The following is a 15,851-nucleotide window of genomic DNA, read 5'->3' as shown; positions in this document are numbered from 1 at the left end:
GACTCTTCCCAGTGGCTTTTTAATGACTCTGGCAAGCGACTTAACCTCTGAGTTCTAGCTTTCTCATCTGTAAGATGAGGGCAATAAGCAGGAAAAGTTGAGGAGAAGATCAGTTGGGAAACTGTAGGAGAACACACAGTCTTCATTAGAAAGCAAGATTCTAATTTACAGTTATTTTCACTGCAGATGTCTAATAGCTTAATTCACATAAAGACGTACGCAAGGCTAGGTGTCACCAGATTATTTGTAGTGATGAAAAACCTAAGTGTACCACAATAGGGAAGTGGGTTAAAAGCAGTGTGGACCCAGCTAGAGTGTAATACCATGCTACTTTCAACACATATGTGGGCACTCAACAAGGTCCTGGACATGTGCAGGAGAATAAAATGCACAAGGAGCACCATGGAGCTCATATTCTAGGGGCAGCTGATGGAAGACACAGTTGTCAAAGGGGAGATAGGACACGAGGGCTCCTAACCTAGTCTGGGGCACCTGTGAGAGCCTGCTTGAAGAACAGACATCAAGGTGAAGCCTGAGGCATTGGGGAGAGCTAGCCCAATGTTGGGGGGCAGAAGGTATGGATCAAGAGAGGAGAGTGCTCCTGGAACACATCCAAAGTGCAGGATGTGAGAGCACAGTGCCTTACAAATCACATTTAAAATACACGTGATGATTGTAGACAATGTTCCTCCAATGCAAAGTGAAAGAAATGTGGACCGAAAATTATACACACTTCAGTTTTTTAAAATTTAAATCTGGAATATTTTTAAAAACATACAATTTTGTTGCATATGTATATGTGCATATACATATTTATACATATGTGTATATACACATGAAGACTTAGAAGTAACCATAAATTCACTTCATTCATTCATTCATTCATTCATTCATCAAATGTGTTTGGAGGGCTGGTAGTCCTGAGATTGCTAAGTACAGAAGGGATACAAGTATGAAGAAGGTGGTCAAGAGCCCACTGTCACAGGCTTACTTTCCAATGGAGGGAGATGGGAAAAAAACAAATACATGATCCGTAAGACAGGCTACAAAGAACAGTAAAAAGGGTCCAGATGGAGATGACTGGGTGGGCGGGGGGAGGGGCTACTTTAGGTAAAGTCATGAGGGAAGTCCTCTCTGAGGAGATAACACTGAAAACCGACCCAGGGGATGGAGTTGGCTATGCAAAGATACAGGAGAAGAATATGCTAGGCCAGTGGTCCTCATGGACATCATCTGGGGGGCTCCAAAGAATACTGATGTTTGCCGCCCCCACCTCCAGATTCCGATTTAATCCCATAGAGACACAACCTGGGCATTAGGATTCTTCAAGCTTCATGGGGATTTTTACCAGGTTTCCTGGAGACACTGATAAACCGTGAGCCTGAAAACTACCGGTCTAGATAGAAGCATGTGGAGGTGATTCGCAGTCACTATCTCATCATGTGTGGATGGTAACACGATGGTTATGTTTACTGTCATTTTTTTAATAGTCTCTATTTTGCAGATTTTCTTTTATAGCCATGCATTTTTTTTACAGTAATTTTAAGTAGAAGATAACTCAGAGAGAATACATTATAGGGTCGAGGGGTCTAGATAAGATAAAGGTCCAGGCCCCGCCTAGACCTAGGACATTTGAATTCTAGCTGCTGCTGAATGAACAGCGGTGTGATCTTGGGCAAATTATTTTACCTCTCTGGGCCTCAGGTTTTTCTTCTCTCTACAATGAACTCTATAATTCCATGATTCTGTGAATTGGAGCTCTCAGTAAGCAAGAGCCAGCAGAGGCCTGAATAATTAGAAACATGACTCTATGTGTGGGGATGTCTCTAAATAAGGGCCATCTCTAAACTTCCAGAGTTCTAGAGGATCCGATCAGATGCTTCTTTTGTTTTCATTTTTTTTAATGTAGTTTTCGTGTGAACTTAATATCTGTGGTTTTCTTATGCCGCCCCTGAATGAAACACGAAAAGAGGAACCATAGCCTTCTCTTTGTCCTCTTTGTCCCAGCATGACCAACCACTCTGCTGGCCTCCCTGTCCCCATCCTGCCACAGTGTCTCTGAGGCCCTGCATAGAATCGTTCAGGGCCAGCTGGCGAAAATGCCTTCTATTTGGCCTCTGAAATTTGCCAGGACTCTGCCCACATTTCCCAGAATTGTTCCCTTGCCTCTTTCGCTTTCCCCTCAAAGAACACAAACCCCAGGAGTTGGGCACTCAGGTTTTTTTTCTCCAGCTGGACCACATTCTTAAGGACTCCATTGCAAAGTGAAGAGGAAGGAAAGACAGACTGCAAGTGTTTGTTTCTTTTCTGCTTCCTGATTTCGTTTGGGCTGTGGTCAAAGCCATTAGTGTGAGGGGCTCACCCGTGGGCTCTGCGGTCACGATTTCTGCTTACTAAGAGGACAGGGAGGTATGGTGTGGTGCAGTGGGCAGAGTCCTTGAATCTAGCCTCCTCTCCTGCTTCTGCCCCCAAAGACCTATCACTTCATTGCTGTGTCTCTCAGGAGGGTCCCAGTTACAAGAGCCAGTTGTGAGTCTCTCTTCCCAGATCCGAGTTCAGACTCTTCCCATCGGTAGCTTGAAATTGGCTACCGTGCAAGCATTTGTACCCTGGAAATCAGCAAAGGCTGCAAATCAGGACCCTACCCCCGTCGAGAGCAAGTTGTCAAGCATTCACCAGCACACCACTAAGGGTATGTGCCAGGCCATGCTGTGTCCACAATCCTCTGAGAGCATTTGTTGTAAGTGCAGGATCCCTGGGCTCCACTGCTGACTCTGGAGATAGAATCTTTAGGCGCCTGAGGTGATTCCAAAGACCTGCACACTGGAGCTGGCTTTCTAATGAGTGGTGGAATCAACAAATTACACATCCTTAGAGATTGTTGTTGGTTCTTGAAAAAATTCTGCTTCTGGATGCCACACGATGTATTTTCAGGCTCCGAGCAGTCATCACATCATCCACCACTAAGCCGTCTTTTTCTTGCAAATCTGGGGACAGCTTTGCTCATGACTAAGCCTGCTGATGTATTTCTACCTTGATAAGGTAATTCCTGCTCCCAGGTCTTACCTCAACCTGATCCTACGATGGGAGGTCCCTGTAATTAGCTGGCCCTCACTAGCCATGGCTTCGGGTAGCCAGTGTTTCTTTCCAGAAGTGACTTCTCAGGGGAAAGCTGAAGAGCACAAGGCATAATGAGGCACCTACCAATGTCTCTCCATGCCCTGAGTTCCCTTCTGGAATGGAAAGTCACGCTAACTCCACAGGGGCTGGCCTGTGGCATACTGCTTTATGCCACGTTGGACTTAATGGCAGCTCTTGCTATGATCTGGGGAAGGAAGGAAATTGGTGCCAAAGAGGGACAGAGGCAGGGATGTTGTAAGTGTCTTGAAATTCTACTTGACAACACTTAGTACACTGCCGGCAGAGAGACCACGGCAAAGCAGCCACCAGGAATGTCTTCTGGAAGCAAGAGGACGCTGGGTTAGGGAGGAACATGTTACCTGCAGGGAGAAGCACCAGGTCTGTAATGCGGGGACTTCAGAGCTGTGGGATTCCTTTCCGATCCCTCTCCTGCCTCAGTTGGCCAGCCGGGCCCTAGGTTCTCCTGCTGTCTGATCTTGACAGGAATGGCTTACTGTATCTATCTCTGATTTCCTTCCCGTCTCTCTACTTTCTGACCCCAGCTTTTCTATCTGCCTTCCAGAATCGCTCTGAGTTAGGCCCTTCCTGCTTCCTAGGCTCCGGTGTCTTTTTCCGCCTCCAGCCCTCCACCCTTGACGTTGGACAACCGCCTCTGGCCGCCGGGTGCGGGTGGAAGGCTCCCCAAAGCCTCTTCAAGACGTGGTAATGGCCCCGCGCTCTCGGTCTCCCTAAACTGATGGAGAGGCCAGACCCGCCCCACTTCTCTCCGCTGAATGGCCGCTGTCTCCTGAGAAGCTGGGTTGGGGATCTGGGGAGGCAAGAGAAGATTCCTCAGACCTGGGGAAGGGGGTGGGAACGCACGCCCGCTGGGGCGCCCCGAGAGGCTGTCCGCGCTCACCCAGGGCAGGAGGCAGGGACCCAGTCTGCAGATAGAACGAGAGAGAAGGGACCTCACTAGGGATCAAAGTTCAGGCTTCCTCCTGAACTGACCCCCAATCTCACCCCGAATTACTGTCGTCTTCTCCAGAAAATGACTCTCTCGCCAGGTCACGTGGGCCCCGGCCTGGGGAGGGGAGCCTGGCAGCCCCCCCCCCCCCCCCCCCGCCGCTGCGCACCGCCTCTCCCGCCTCCACTCCCGCCCCCCGCCCCCCGCCCCGGCTCCGCCCCGGCCGTCCCCCGCAGCGCACCCCCCCCCCCACGGTCCCCCACCCCCGGCTGCGCCCTCCCCGGGTGCGGGCGGCCGGCGTACCGCGGGGCTGAGCCCGAGCCGGCTCCGGCTGTCTGCGCGCCGCGCTCCAAGGCAGCGGGGTGAATGGACGGCATCCAGCCCGGCCGGCAACTTGAAAATAAAAATAAAACAGAGAGAAAAGAAATAAATAATAAGGAGCGCGCCAGAAAGCCAAAGAAAATACGATCGCCAGGCCCGAGCGGGCTGCGAGCCTGCAGCCGGCCCTCGGCCGCGGGCCTCTGGCACTGGAGGCGGCGGGGCCTTTGTGCTCCCCCGGCCACCCCCTGCGCGTTTCTGTCCTAATTGAAGAAACACAATCCCCGGGCTGCGCAGCGACGCGCCCAGCGGCCGCCGGAGGCCAGAAGGGGCCGCTGGCTGCTGGCGCGGCCGCCAGAACGCCCCCGCCCCGCAACAGGGACCGGCTTGTTCTTTGTGCCGGCAAATATTTATTTTGGTTCAAGTGGACGCCTTTCCACAAAGACCACCTGGTTGTAATCAATAACACCTATTTTCAGATAATCTGCCGCTCTCTAGGCAGAGCCCACGGCACTCACCCAAACAGAGACCTTTTCAAAGGACATTTTAAATGGACTGGATTCAGAGGGCTGGAGGAGGGACCCGGGCTGGGGAGGGGGGGTGGGGTGAAGGGCGGAGGGGAGGGGAGCCCGTGGACCTGGGTGGTCAGGCCGGAGCTGGGCCCAGGCGCTGCCAGGTGTCCCTCTCCCCTGGGACCCTGATGGGGGTGGGGAGAGCTTCCAGGAATGTTTCTCCAAACAAATGAAAACCTTTCTCTGGTGGGCCAAACGTTGCTGTAGACGTAGACTTCTAGAAACTCTGACAGTAGCTTCCTCTTCCATCCCGAAGAGCATCTATTTGTCAGATCAGGACGTGGGCTGGAAGCAGCACCAAGGGCACTCGGGCTGGCCAGCCTCCGAGGAGCACCTTGCTTGTAGAGTGAGCATCAAACTAAGAGCGTCTCACAGGACAACGGTTCGTGCAAGAATGTGTGCTGATCACCTCCCTGGGGCTGGCTGGCATGTGCAAGGTGTGGATGCAGCCTGGAAGGAGGTGGATAAAAGCCTGCCTTCATGGAACTTACATTCCACTGGGGAGAGACAGACGGTAAACCCGTAAATAGGTAACATACTCAGAGAGAGAGGTGTATTACAGGAACAAAGAGATATGTGAAGACGCTTTGAAAACTGTAGATTGCTTTGTGTTTCAGTTCAGAGGTGGAAACATCTCTCTGGGCTGCTTTGTCTCCTCCGTGGCAGGTGTCAAGGAGGTGAGTCCATACAGGTGGAAAACCCCAAAAGAGTCGGCAGGTGCTGCTGGCCCCATGACATTTCAGGTGGAAACGCAGGCCTGGGTTCAAGACCACCTACTAACCTAATTTCAGAGCCTCAGAATCCTTCATCTCGGATGGGGCTCAGTAACACCCACCTCGATGGGTTGCTGTAAGGATCAGATGAAAACTGATAGCCTGCTTCACTCCGTGTTACTTCCTTCCTCCCCAAAATGCCATGTTTTAGACAAGTGATGCAGTATCCTGGTGTAAAACGCCATTTTTAGACTTTTCATAAGATGATTTCAGATTTCTAGGTGAAGCATGGAAACCAAATAAGTCCTGGAAGCTGAAACTGGGGATTGCTTTCACGGGAGGTGCTGGGCTGGGTCCTTCTGCGCTCAGTGTCGTCTTGACTCTGGCAGTAGGATTGGCCCGGCCAGTTGGTCTGGGTGCCTGCCGAGCCCACAGCCTGACTCAGGGAAGAGCCAGGCTTGCTCTGCAACATGGGACTCTCCTGGCCACCACTGTTGGGCCCTGACCCAAGGACAGCTAAGCCATGAGCTCCAAGTAAACCTTGAGGTGCTCAGAGTGAGGTGACTAGTTAGCTTAGCAAGTAAATAACTCAGCGGGCCTCCTCTCAAATATTTCATTGGGAATATGGAGAGATCGAGGCATGACATAGTGGACAGCCACAAGGGAAGATGTGAAGCAGGTCTCTTAGTCATGGGAACTTAGGAGCACGTTCTCTTGAACTCCCTAGGCTCTAGCAGCTTTCTTGTTCCAGGGCTCCATGAGGCTGTCTGTCCATTTTTGCCAGATGTCCGTCTTCCTCATTGCCATGGATGTTTTAGAGTAAATTCCCAGTACTTGAGGAAACCAGAGTGAGTGCCTACCCCTTACAACTCAAAGGCCCACCTTTTATTAGGCCTGTCTAAATAATGTAAGGCTATTCTCTAACCATAAGCAGCCAGGGTGGGGAGAGGCATATAATGGGCACAATATAAAACCGTTCAGAAGAGTTGTCCTTTATCAGTTAGCAAGGGCCTCCCTGCTGTCAGAGGATCTGCTGTAAAATCTCAAGAAATAACTTCTCATATCCCAACACTGTTTTCTCTGTCCTCAGAGATGGTCAAGAAGAGGGGACAAGACTGATTTACTTAGTCCTTTGTGCTGGTGGGGCCTGGCTGGGGCTGAATTTATGTCACTGCTCTTCATCAAGAATGTGGCTTTCTCCCTCTGATGAGATGTCCCTCAGCATTGATTGTTAGCTCGGAGCTTGCTGAGAGATTAAACTTGGGCTCAGACAACCCGGTGGGGGTCGATGGCCCAGGAAAGATTATGATAAGGCAGGGGTGAGGGACAGGAAGAAGGGTGGTGTGCTGGAATTTAGGATAATTGAATTTGCTGTGCAGCCAGCAGTTATGACCTGGGTCATCCGCTGGATCTTGGGTCGTAAATCCACTAAGACCAGGAAATTCCAGGGTTAGGCCAATCTTTCCATTTTTTCTCAGAGACTAAGATGGTTGAGGATTTAGAGAGGAATGGTTTTCACCTTCTAAAGAAGCTGTGACTCTGAGCAAACTAATATTTTTGCATTACGATACATAAACGTGTATTTCGGAAACCAAGTATCAGTCCCTCTGTCTTTTTGTCAAGTTTCTCCCAGGAAAACCAGCAGGACCTCCTATTTATGGACAATTGTCTATCTGCTCTGATTACCCAAAGTGCTGGAGGTGGAGTGGGCTCCCTCCAGGTGCCTACTGCTTGTGGATTATGAGACCCTGTTTTGACTCCAATTTTCTCTCCATTGCCTTTCGGGCATTTGCCAAGGCAAAGCTGTGGGACCATTTGTAATTAACCCGCAACAAACTGAACAGCTGATCTCCTGAAATCTAGATATTTCTTGCAAAGTAAGACTTGACCTAAGGCACACTGTATGCAAGTAATTTTTATGGTGTCTCCAGAATTTTCTGGAAATGCTACAAATACTCCAGGATATTCCTCTTGGAGCGAACCAAATTTCCCATAGATGAGTTGCTTGAATCCTGGGCGAATGCAGGTGTCCTAAGAATGAAGGGCAGCTTAGGGGATGACTGTGTCTTTGGCCACACAGGTTATTGTGGGGATGGAAATCCTCACTTTCCTCTGCTACCCTCTCTTCACTTCCATCTGACCGAAATCTTCAAGGGTTGGCTTTGAGCACAACCACCAAGTCTAGGATTTGTTGCTGGATTGAAGCCACTTGGAAATTTGGATCAATGGGAGTTTTGTGTCTTGGATTCTGATAAGATGATCACTGAGGTTCGTTAAATATTCAGCATGGAAAGAAGACTGAGAACCATCTTTGGCAGGTTTTAGCTACAATCCAAATTCAGTTTGCTTTTCAGAATCAGTGGCAAGTTCCTATTTCTTCCCTATAGACTATGTCCCTTGGGAGAGACAGCTTGAATTCTTCACATAACGGTCTCAGGTGGATATCTTACGTGTATTGGTTTCCAAGTAGTCAAATATTCTATTATGATTTTTTTAAGACAAAACTTTGAGTTATTCAGAAAAAAACTAGGTAAGTGGAGGTTCCTAAAAAAGACAAGGACCGAGCAAAGGAAAGGGAAGTTGTCAGGAAAAGCTGGGGTATCTGGAAAGTATTGCTAAAGTATGGGTGGTACTTGATTAAATATTTCTGAAAGCCAGAGCCTAGAGGCAGTACAAGACTCATTGGGAAAGAAATACTGCATATTCTGGGGAAACCAATCAGTACCAAACACTGGCTTGGTAAAAATTGCCAGCAAATTATAATAGTGCTCTGGTCTTATACTTTAACTGTATCTCTCACATGTTTATTTTCTCTGTGTGTCTCTGGAGTTAACCATAAAGACTGGGGACAGACACCTTACCCTGCCTCTCAGACCTGCTGGGCAGCTGGACCCTGGACATGTTCTGCCCAGCAGGTGCAGTTTGACAAACAACAGGCATGTATCAGACCCTTCCATAAAGCCACGCACTTGCTAGGTCCTAGGAATTAAAAAGAAAACATTGGACATAGCTCCTGCCCTTCATGTCCTTATAGTCTAATGGAGGACACAGGCCTTCAAATACAAATAGATCTGGATCTTAGCACCGATTGATAATCAAAAGTAATTAAAAAGTTGATGCCATTCTTAACCCCAGCCTCCCTCAAAAAACACTTGTGGCATATCCGAGAGTATTGTTTTTCCACACTGGCTGGACATATCCTTCCCCATCTCCTTCCACTCTCTCCCCTGGATACCCAGCTCAAGATTATTTGTTTCATTTGGGAGTGCCTGGGTGGCTCAGTTGGTTAAGTGTCCGACTTCCGCTCAGGTCATGATCTCACAGTTTGTGGGTTCGAACCCTGTGTTGGGCTCTGTGCTGAGAGCTCAGAGCCTGGATCCTGCTACAGATTCTGGGTTTCCCTCTCTCTCTGCCCCTCCTCTGCTTGTGCTCTGTCTCTGTCTGTCTCTCAAAAATGAATAAATGTTAAAAAAATTTTTTTTAAAGATTGTTTTATTGTATGCCCATCCCCAACCAGCTCCTAGCTCCTTGGTCTCTCTGGTTAACTCCTATATCTTTCTTTCCTTTCTCTTGTTGTACTCTAGATTCTTCATCTCAAAAGGTGTAGGAGTGTGTGTGTGTGTGTGTGTGTGTGTGTGTGTGAGAGAGAGAGAGAGAGAGAGAGAGAGAGAGAGAGTACAGAGACAAGCAGAAACCACATTAGTGAGATTTGTAGTCCCTTGTCCTCACCCATGGCCCAAACATACATACGTTCAGCAAGATTTGTGCAGTTTTAAATGTATATTTCCAGATCTTCCCTTTATCTGCTTCTCTTCTTTTCACCTTTCCTTTTCCCTTCTTTCCCGTTCTTTTCTTTTCTCTCCTGAAGTATTTATTCTTGAAGCCATACAGGGAACAGAATGAGGTAAGTATCAGAGTGCAGTGTTATCAGGGCCTGCCCTGGGGGACAAGGGCTCTCGTGTGGAGTGTCCCGGAGTGCAGTGCTAGTGTCCAGGTGGAGTAAAGACAGTACCCATGGGGGACAGGGGTGCGGCCTGTCATGAGTCAGGGCTTGAGCAGATGGAGGAGGGTGTCCCTGCAGAGGGGTGGCCTGGCTTGGGGTGTCAGAGCTTGGACAGGATGAGGAGGACAACATATGGAAGCATGGCCTGGTATGGGGTAAGGAGGGAGCCCATGTAGTGAGGTGGCCAGGGTGGGAACTGAGAGCCAGAGCAGGGAAAGGAATGTCACATGGGGGTGGGGGTGCAGCAGAGATAGGAGACTGGTTGCATGCAGGAGGACTGATAAGTAAGTGCCTAAATTATGCTAAATGGAAGCCATGTTTCTCACTGTCAAATAAGGGAATTACAATATGGAAAGGGAAAGACTAGGGTGAACCCTGTGGTGTTAGATTGGAAATGGACGCATCTGAGTAAATGTCAGGTTTTCAATATAGATGGAGAGATAAAGAAATAACTATGGACATCAATGTCTAATCATATCTGATGGTTAATTTTAAGTGTCAGCTTGACTGGGCTAAGCGTTGCCCAGATAGCTGGCAACACATTATTTCTGGGTGTGTCTGTGAGGGTGTTTCCGGGAGAGATTGGCATTTGAAACTGCAGACCAAGTAAAGATCTCCCTCACCAGTGTGGGTGGGTGTCATTCAATCTGTTAAAGGCCAATCGGTTGGGTAGAGCAAAAAGGGGGAGGAGGGGTAAATTCTCTTTCTCTGCTTGAGCCAAGGCATCCACCTTCTTCTGCCCTCAGACACTGGCACGCCTGGTTCTCAGGTTTTTGGAGTCAGACTGGGATTTTCACCATTGCCCCGACCCCTCACCCCATTCTCTGACCTTTGGATTCGCTTGGATTGAATTACATCACTGGCTTTCCAGGTTCCTCGGCTTGCAGATAGCACGTTGTGGGACACTTCGTCCTGACGATTGCATGAACTAACTCTTATAATAAATCCCTTCTTATCTCTCTCTCTCTCTCTCTCTATGCATCCTATTGATTCTGTTTCTCTGGAGAATCCTAACACAGCATATGTATACATGTAGATATCTCTGTGCGTGCGCGCGTGTGTGTGTGTGTGTGTGTATGATGTATGTGTGTGTATGTACATATGCTACCTAACTCTGTCCCCTGGAAAGGCATGGGAGCAGTGACCCTGCAATAGCAGTGAGCACACCTAGTACCCAGATTTTGGGCTCTAAATATCATTTTCCATTAAAAAGAACCAGCGATCCTTGGAGAAACAACTGATTTGGGGGCTAGGCTAGGGAGCCCCAAATACGTTGTTGGAAAAACAAAGAAGTGCTCAAAGATTGGTGGGAACTATCAAAGAGCACAGATGCCAACTTTAATGGCGTCCCACTGGGGCAAGATCATCATCAGATTAAACAATGATAAGAACACATATCTAGTGGATAGAATTAGAAACCATGAGTCTCTAGAGACATAAATAAATGAATACATTGAAATTTGAAGGTGAATGAGATATTTACATGATTTCAAAGTACCTACCCACAAAACACAATACTTGTTGATTACACAGGGGAAAAGTACAGTGGACAAGCTTGGAAGACACTACCTTTTTTTTTTTTAATTTTTTTTTTGATGTTTATTTATTTTTGAGACAGAGAGAGACAGAGCGTGAACAGGGGAGGGGCAGAGAGAGAGGGAGACACAGAATCTGAAGCAGGCTCCAGGCTCCAAGCTGTCAGCACAGAGCCTGACGCGGGGCTCGAACCCACGGACCGTGAGATCATGACCTGAGCCGAAGTCAGACGCTTAACCGACCAAGCCACCCAGGCACCCCAGGAAGACACTACCTTAATCAAATCACCAAAACGAACTTGATCAATAAAGGGATAAGTTGAAAGTGTGTGCCATCCATAAAGTGCATGGAGAAGGTAGCATCCCTCTGTGATACTGCTGTTGTAGATGCCTAGCCTAACTCTAATAATGAGATACCAGACAGCTCCAAATGGAAGGCCATTCTGCAAAATAACTGGCCTGTAATATTCAACATTGTCAAAGTTCTAAAAGTCAAGGAAAGGCTCGGGAATGCTGCAGACTAAAGAGGTGGGACAATAGGGCCCCTGGATGGATCAGTAGGGCCCCAGGGTTATGAGATCAAGCCCCTCATCATGCTCCTTGCTCAGTGGAGAGACTGCCTAAGATTCTCTCCTTCTGCCCCTCTCCCCTGTCTCTACTCTCTTCCCTCTCTCTTAAAAAATTTTTTAAAAAATTAAAGATATGGGACAACTAAATGCAATTGGGATTATGAACAGAATTCTTTTGCTACAAAAGGCAATAGTAGGACAATTAGCAAAGAGTGAATGGTGCCCAAATCTGTCCATATTTGTTCTCCTCTTGAATACATCCCTTGTGCAGTTTCCAACGGCCAACCTTTCTGAAGGTATAAAGTGTGCTTCTAGTTCTTACAGTGACTGTTCCTAAATAAAGGTGCTACTATCTGAAGGAAAAAGAAATCTGTCTATGTTAATTTTCTGATTTTCACAATCGCACTGGGTTACGTAGGAGAACGTTGTTTGTAAGAAATACACTCTGCAGCATCTGGGTGTGATGGAGCCATGAGGCTGGCAACTCATTCTCCAGTGCTTCAAAAAAAAATGTTCATTGTAAATTCAACTTTTCTGTAAGTTTGTGACTGTTTCAAGCTTTTAGAATTTTTTAAATTAAAATAGTATATTCATGATATACAAAGGAATTGGAGAGTGTGATTCGACTCTTATTTTCTGATATCTGAGAACGACAGACACCTACTTGCCAAGACAATACCTCGCGTTTCCATAATTCTTTTCAACATGCGGAACGTTTTTACTTATAGTGTCTTAACTTGACTCCCGTGACAACGCTGTACGGTTATGACGATAATCTTCATTTTACAGATGGGAAAATCAGGCTCAGATGTAGTATGTTGTAATTAGGATAGTGGAAACGACCGGCTTCATACCCGGGTCTCTCTGACGCCATCCCTGTTTTTTTAATCTTTTATTTTTTATTTGAGAGAGAGAAAGAGAGAGAGTACGAGAGGGGCAGAGGAAGAGGGAAAGAGAGAGAGAGAGAGAGAGAGAGAGAGAGAGAGAGAGGGAGAGAGAATCCCAAGCAGGCTACATGCTCAGTGCAGAGCCCAACTGAGGGCTCAATCCCATGACCCTGGGATCATGAGCTGAGCCCAAATCAAGAGCCAGATGCTCAACCGACTGAGCCGCCCGGGTGCCCCTCCCTGTCCTGTATGTATTCTCTTAGCGTATGGTCTGCAAACAATCTGGAGCCAAGCTTACTAGGCATAAAATCCTAGCTCCCAGCCTCTACTTCTTAGCCGATTTAAAAACCCAACCCAGCATTTCTGACAAAGGGCATTTTTCGCATTCTTTCATAACAGTCTCATTTTATTTGCAGCTTCCTGCAGCTGGCAGCATGCTCTACAGACTTCAGGTATAGGCAGAGCCAGCGAAGGGCAGACGCCCAAGTCGGGCACTGGTGAGGGCTGGGGATGGGGAAGACACAATGGCTCTCTGGAAAATCCAGTTTACTCCCACTTTTCATTCATTTGGAAAATGCCTTTTTGACCGCAAAACAAAATCTACCCTGCACTCAACTCTCCGAACAAAGTGCTCACCGGTTACTGAGGATTTAATAGAAGTTCTCAGAAGATGAGAACTAGATGAGCCTAGCACATACCAGCAGATAGCAGTGATTTTAGATATACTTCCTGTACAGTATTTAATAAAGGGTTTTCCACATGTGTCATCTCGTACCTCACAGGAACTCTTCACGGAGACATTACTCAGTTCCTCGGTTCAGAGGTGCAGCTGCGTCGCCTTGGAAAGGTCAGAATTTGAACCCAGGACCTCTGGCATTACATCCTTGCTCATTTATCTACCTAAATTGCCTCTCTCCTCCCACTAAGAAAATACATGAGGTAACTAACTCAGTTAAAATCCAAAAGGTTAGTTTAGCAATTGTAGGTAAGTGAGTGGTCTCACTGGAAACTTTTTCTGTTTCCCCTTAGAGCTTTTAAGCAAAGTGTAAATTGACTATGTGCTTAGGAATTTACCAGCTCAGACAGACTGAAACAATTAGACAGGAGGCCAAGTGAGAGTGAGAGAGGGAGACAGACCCCAGGCACGTGAGCCGACATTCCTTTCAAAAGCTTCCCTCCATATCCTTTTGCAATTGGCTGAAGCCCTAGAGGTTTGACTGGCTAAACCACTTCCTCTCAGAAGTGTCCGTCAACCCCCAGGGGAGCCTGGGATTTGTAGTCCTGACGTCTGCTGACCTTTCATAATCCTTCAGCTGGACTCCCCGGCTGAAGGAGTACAGTGTCAATTTCAGTAGCTTTCTATATGATGAAGTATCCAGTGTGCTTTTTGCAAGACACAAAGCTCATCCTGGATGAGAGTTGAAGCCCCTGTTTACTCACCAGAGCCGAGTCCCCTGGTCCCCCTCATTCTAGTTTTTTATTACCTCCCTTCTCTCCCCCATTCACTGCCTCCTCCCGAGGGCATGCTGGACACAAGCCCAGCATCGCAGCTGATGTAGAGGAACCTCCAGGAGGCAGATCCCCAGCTAGGTGTGGGATCAGGGCTGGATAGCAGAAGAACCATGCCAAAGGGTTGCTGCCCCAAATGGTACCTTCTCGATAGGTTTGAAGGTAATATATTTACGTGATGGTTGTTGACTCGATAGGTATTTGAGGAAGTGGACTGTGACACCAAGTCCACAGACAACCTACAGAAAACACTGCATTTTATTTTATTTTTCTTTGCTATCTATTCCCTCCCCAAACATTGCCTTGGCTTGGCAGCACCTTGGCTTAGGATACACAGATCTTCCTTTCCACCCTGGTGTTCTGGAACCTCCGGATCTCTTTTGGTCTAACCTATACCCTATCTGAGGGCCCACATTTTAGCATTACCCACGGACTAAATAAACACAGTCAACTGCATGCAGATATTACTGGTGAAATTTTAAAAATGGTCATCTTAGGTGTTATTAAATCTTTAGTGGTCATTGACCACTAAAAATGTAGCAAAACAACAGATGTCGAATTTATATCTTCCTTTGTGTGGGAGTCAACAATACGTTTCGACAGTAGAAAAAAATGACCTCCTGTTCAAAAGAGTGTTGACTGGCATGCCAAACCTTGGGAAAGAATAATTTCCATTAGAACCACTCACGGGCTTACCACGCTTCTGTATGCCTGGCTTGCACTGTTTATTAGACTGAACGAACTTCATGACATAGTTACAGATAGTTGAGTGGGGAAAATACTGAACAAGCAGCCAGGATGGCAAAGAGACTATATGTCCTTTGCCACTGGTCAGGTCATCTGGATGCTCTTGAGAAAGCTAGTAAACCCTAAATCTGGGCATTACAAGGGACTGAATGCCAGCCTTCACACCACACAGATGATTGTAAGGAGAAAACGGTTCCCTGGTCCCATCAGGGAGGCACCGACTCCCTAAATGTGGGAGCATTGTGGGGAGCAAATTCAAGAGGCAAGGTTTGGCCAAAGTTCTGAGACTTTGTAGAGGTGATGGACATAGGCCAGTGCTTGAATAGGGCATATAAAGAAAACCTCTTAAAAAGGTGAACGCCTGATGGTCTAAGCATCCCGTTTTCCCCAGAGCAGCAAGAAATACTTGCCTCTATTTCCCTAATGATTACTTTGCAAAACTGATGGAAAATTGCTTGGCTGAGGTGGAGATTTGCAAAAGAATCCAGCTAAACTGTTCTTTTTTTTCTTAACTTTGATTATTTATTTTTGAGAGAGAGGAGGAAAGAGAGAGAGAGAAAGGGAGACAGAGCATGAGCGGGGAGGCGCAGAGAGTGAGGGAGACACAGAATCTGAAGCAGGCTCCAGGTTCCATGCTGTCAGCACAGAGCCCGACTCAGGGCTCGAACTCTCAAACCATGAGATCATGACCTGAGCCGAAGTTGGATGCTTAATCGACTGAGCCACCCAGGAGCCCCAAGCTCGACTATTCTTAAACATACCTGGCCTTTATCATTTCTCTTTCTATGCTTGGATCACTAACACCAAGTTTTTATTTTCTCCTTTCTTAGAAGTCACTAGAAAACCCATACATACATACTCATTCCTCTAACAACTACCTTTCTTGTTGAGTGTTGACAGAAAGAGATATG

The 15,851-nt window shown here is 47.4% G+C and overlaps 1 protein-coding gene and 1 long non-coding RNA gene across 2 annotated transcripts in view; one reads left to right on the top strand and one right to left on the bottom strand.

Annotated features, from left to right (window-relative positions):
* Positions 1-1,443: 1,443 nt before the first annotated feature.
* Positions 1,444-15,851, bottom strand: part of FLI1 (Fli-1 proto-oncogene, ETS transcription factor) — a 145,393-nt gene continuing 130,985 nt past the window's right edge. Inside the window, exons 9-11 of the mRNA XM_058687297.1 lie at positions 4,391-4,480; positions 4,040-4,064; positions 1,444-3,949 (exon numbers count right to left, since the gene is read on the bottom strand). Coding sequence (XP_058543280.1) covers positions 3,667-3,949; positions 4,040-4,064; positions 4,391-4,480 — 398 coding nt within the window. The 3' untranslated portion in view covers positions 1,444-3,666. The remainder of the gene's footprint in view (positions 3,950-4,039; positions 4,065-4,390; positions 4,481-15,851) is intronic.
* LOC131487049 (uncharacterized) lies at positions 3,418-9,175 on the top strand. The gene is made up of 3 exons (XR_009249587.1): positions 3,418-3,519; positions 3,704-3,843; positions 5,644-9,175. It is a non-coding gene; the product is annotated as an uncharacterized LOC131487049 (long non-coding RNA).

Source organism: Neofelis nebulosa, chromosome 10 (assembly GCF_028018385.1).
Source record: "Neofelis nebulosa isolate mNeoNeb1 chromosome 10, mNeoNeb1.pri, whole genome shotgun sequence".
In the NCBI taxonomy this organism is placed as follows: Eukaryota; Metazoa; Chordata; class Mammalia; order Carnivora; family Felidae; genus Neofelis; species Neofelis nebulosa.
This window is presented reverse-complemented; position numbering and strand designations above follow the sequence as displayed.